Raw genomic sequence first — 4,506 nt, 5'->3', positions numbered from 1 at the left:
CATTTCAATTCCTTGTATTTGATTTGTTCTTCCAGTTCAATTGAACTAGCTATATGTTTAGTATAGAAGTTCTTCAATTGTAATTCATTTTCAATTTCATGCTTACCTCAAACACATGTATTCAAACCTTGATTTACATCAATAAAATACCGATTTTTCACCAAATCTCGTGTTAATTTCGCACCTTCAATTTCTTTACTTTTCCCGTCTTCAATCTATACGCTTAGCTTAAATAAAAACAATTTATCTCGCAAAGTTTCTATAACGGCGCGAGAGACTCAAGAGGGACTTTTTCAATCATTGCGTCCCTCGCCAGTCGTTTCGTTTAGAATTCAAGTTTTGGCGCGCAAATTCCATAAACTTAACCATTTTAATTGAGAAGTAATCTTCTCTGGCACGCCCGCACCCTAACCACACGTGACAAGATTGAAAATTAGCATATTCGCCAAATATCGCTAACAGTTAGTTTAAGATTAAAACTAACACGTCCCGAGACTAATCCATCTCAATTAACATCCAAATTTAGCCATAAATATATAATACACTAATCTAATAATAACAAGCATTGAAAACCGATGTGCATCCAAAATCAATCAGAACCAAAAGGATGGTTAGTGAGTGTCATGTTCCCTAAAGTTTTTTAGGGTTTTTTTATTAAAGAAGAAGAAATATGTCATGGATGGTTGGAGAAGGAAGAAGGAATTGCTTGTGTAGGTTTTTCCCTTTCTCTATGATACGTATCAGTTCATTAATGGCTAAAAAATCTCAATCGATTTTAACAGTGTTTTTTTTTTATTACACTCTCATTATATATGTTATTTAAGGGTTTAATATAATTAAAAATAAAAAATCAGGGACTTAATACACCAAAATTCAACGATCAAGGACTTTAGGATGATTTTTTCAAGATCAAACACTCAATCTACCAAAATTAGAATTATTAGACTCATATAATGTTTTTCTTCTAATAAAATAAACTAACAAAAAAAAGTAAATTTATTAGTCCCTACATTTTTACCTAACAAACAATTTAGTCCCAAATTTTGAAAAACACATTATAACATCTCAATTTTTTTGTCATCGTAAACCTTTTGTTCATTTTGTCTACTTATTTAGATTTTAAATCAAACATATATTATCTTTCAGGATAATCAAGTCGGGTACAAAATGATTATATTACTCTGTTATTTACTGTCTCCCTTGTTTACGTCGTAATAATAAGACAGTTACAAATCTTAAAAAAACAGACGGATAAAATAACGTTAATAATGAGAAAGCATAAATGTTTTTTAAAATAGGGAAAATAATATGAAATAAGATAAAGTACAAAATAGTTGACTAGAACTAGATGATATATAATGGGGACAAGAGTGCAACAGTTTTTCCACTCATAGAATTCAAATAAGGAAAAAAAGAGTGAAAAATGAAAGAGGAAGAGAAAGAAGAAGAAGCCCAAGCAGAAGTTGAAAAATGGAAATACATATTTGGATTCACAAACATGGCTGTTGTAAAATGCGCAATTGAATTAGGAATCGCCGACGCAATTGAAAATCACAAATCCCCAATTCCACTCTCCGATCTATCATCAACCCTTAATTGCAATCCATCCTACCTCCATCGCATAATGAGATTTTTAGTTCATCAAAAGATCTTCAGAGAAAAACCCTCCATTAATGGTTCCACAGGGTATGAACAAACACCCCTCTCGCGGATGCTACTCGGCCCCGGAGAAAACACCTTAAAGCCTTTGTTTTTGCTAGAAAGTAGCCCGGTGATGTTAGCCCCGTGGCATTTCCTCAGGTCTCGCGTCTTGCTGAATGGCACGGGGGCGTTTGAGGGGGCTCACGGGGATGATTTGTGGAAATATTGGGAAGAAAATCCTGGTCATAGCCAGTTGTTTAATGAAGCAATGGCGAGTAATGCGAGATTTGCTGTGAAAAGTGTGATTCAAAAATGTCCGGAGGTTTTTGATGGAGTGAGAAGTTTGGTAGATGTTGGTGGTGGAAATGGTACTTTTGTGAGTTTATTGGTTAAGGAATTTCCATGGATTAATGGAATTAACTTTGATCTTCCTCATGTTGTATCGGTTAATCCAGAATTTGAAGGTGTTACTCATGTTGGTGGTGATATGTTTCAGAATGTTCCTAATGCTGATGCAGCTTCTGTTATGGTTAGTCATTTTGTTTATTTATTTATTAGAGTCCATTTGTTTTACTGTTGGTTTGCTTTCCGCTGTTTGAAAAGTCTATTGTTCCAAAAAACAGAAAAAGATTATAAAAAAACTACGCAAACATGACATGTCTGACCAATCAACTAAAACTCTCACTTTTCAAATGAAAGAAGTACAAAAAGCAGCAACCAAACACCTCTTATAGTTAGGAGGCAAAACTCTCTCATCAAATATATTTGCATTTAAATCTTCTACATTCGAAATTTGATTGAATGGTTAAAACAATTCGGATCCAATACCTTGACCACTTAGACATGTATTTGATGGTTAGTATCCACTAGATTTTAGTCTATGGATTCAAACTTACAAGTCATATTTTCTCGGCTTTTAATAGATGTTGTTTTAGGATTTTCGATTTGTTCTTTTTATATGTTTTTTTTATTATCAATATACTTTTGATAATGTTTTTTTAAATTTGTTTTTATTTATGATAAAGGAGAGATTTAGTAATTAATGTAAACAATTCTAATTAAGCTATACTAATTGAGAAGAAAGAAAAAATTTGCTTAAAAAATAGAGGTTTAGGAAAGAAACATTAAATATATTAATAATTTTAATAATTTTTATTGATGTTGATGGAAACCTTAAATAACATTTTTTTTTGTAGGATAGGAAAGGAAAATAAAACACCACAAAAACAAAAATTTAGCTCGGGATCAGTCTAGAAATTAAATACCAGAGAGAGTATAAAGCCTTATTTTTTTATGGAATAAAATCTTACATTTTTTGTAAGAGAAATAAAATCTTATTTGATAACCACCCAATCACTTAATTTAAAAGTTTAAATAAGGCTTTGTACTCTCTCCAATATTTAATAAATTAAGAACAAAATTCTATCATTTGTTACGTTAATGTTAAATCTATATTTTTTTTAAAATGTTAGGAACAAATTTGAACCTTATTTTTTAAATTATAATGTGGATGCAGTGGGTTCTGCACGATTGGAACGATGAAGAATGTATAGCGATTCTGAAGAAGTGTAAAGAAGCAGTTCCAAAAGAAAAAGGGAAAGTGATAATTATTGAAGCAATAGTTGGTGAAAATAAAACAGATGACGAACTAGAGATAGCAAGGTTGCTTCTAGACATGGTGATAATGGCTCATACCAAAACAGGCAAAGAAAGAACCTCTAAGGAATGGGAATTTGTTATTCACCAAGCTGGATTTTCCTCTCATTCTATTACTCATATTTCTGCTCTTCAATCTATTATCCAATGTTTTCCTTAATTTCCTTTTTTTTTTTTTTTTGGCTTGCTTTCATTTCTTTCTATTTATCCATTTTTATGTTGCTCTAATAAACAAAATTATTGAGGTTATACATGTAATATTGCAATTGACTTTTCATATATATTTAGATAAAGATTGTTTATGTTTTAAAAGTAACAAGTACATTGAGAAGTATTAAGTAAGAGGTTGATGGATCTATTACGAGATAATCTACTAGGGTTTTTGGAAAAGTATAGCACAAATATAGAGTTAACTCTTATAAAAGAGTATCAATTTAAGTCTTGTTAACTGACACATCATTCATATTGTTTTATTAAGTTTTGATTTCTCTCTCCATATATTATTGGCAGAACTTTATAGAGAAATATTAATATTGTGTCACAATTCGTTATCGATGTCTAAATTGATACTCTTTTATAAACGTTAAGTTTATATTGATATTATTTTATATGTGGAATTTAAATTGATACTTTTCTAAAATTCTTAAACTTATTTTGATATCTTATCTTTATTTTTATATATTGTTTTGAAATGGGGAGCACGTATCCTAAGGATATTTTTATTCCAGTCAATATTTGTGATCTTTTTTTAAATTACCTTCTCGTCTCAAACTCTTTATAAGATTCGCATAGATTCATTAGATGATTGTTGTCCCCCAAAAGGTGACTCTAGCAAGCGCACTAGGTACAAATAATAAAGTGTAAGTAAATTATCGTCTCCACGGAGATTTGAACAAGCAAAAGTCAAGGACGTTTCTATAGAACAACCAGATTCTTAGAACAGAGAGTTGGTTGACTTAAAGTTGGATTTTGAATAATTAAAATTAAACTTAATAAAAACATTAAATAAATCAGAGCTAATAATAAACATGCAAGATAAATTGATGGTGAATCATGATAAAGGAGAATAGGCTGGAAGCACAACCAGACGGTTAGTGAACAAGCAGATTCCCCCTATTGAGCAATATCATGTACATTGATCCTAGGTAATTTTCACTAATCTCACTAAGGTCAGGTCTCCCATGTTCCAGAGATTCTTCTAAGAGCATG

General features: G+C 31.0%; 1 protein-coding gene across 1 annotated transcript; it reads left to right on the top strand.

The window, feature by feature from the left end:
- The first annotated feature begins 1,401 nt into the window (after positions 1-1,401).
- On the top strand, positions 1,402-3,601 carry LOC136226822 (acetylserotonin O-methyltransferase-like). The gene is made up of 2 exons (XM_066015480.1): positions 1,402-2,170; positions 3,158-3,601. The coding sequence occupies exons 1-2, from the start codon at positions 1,424-1,426 to the stop codon at positions 3,455-3,457; spliced, it is 1,047 nt and encodes a 348-aa protein (XP_065871552.1). The 5' UTR covers positions 1,402-1,423; the 3' UTR covers positions 3,458-3,601.
- The last annotated feature ends 905 nt before the right edge of the window (positions 3,602-4,506 follow it).

Source organism: Euphorbia lathyris, chromosome 4, assembly GCF_963576675.1.
Source record: "Euphorbia lathyris chromosome 4, ddEupLath1.1, whole genome shotgun sequence".
In the NCBI taxonomy this organism is placed as follows: Eukaryota; Viridiplantae; Streptophyta; class Magnoliopsida; order Malpighiales; family Euphorbiaceae; genus Euphorbia; species Euphorbia lathyris.
Note: the sequence above shows the minus strand (reverse complement) of the source record. Positions and strands in the feature narration are given on the sequence as shown.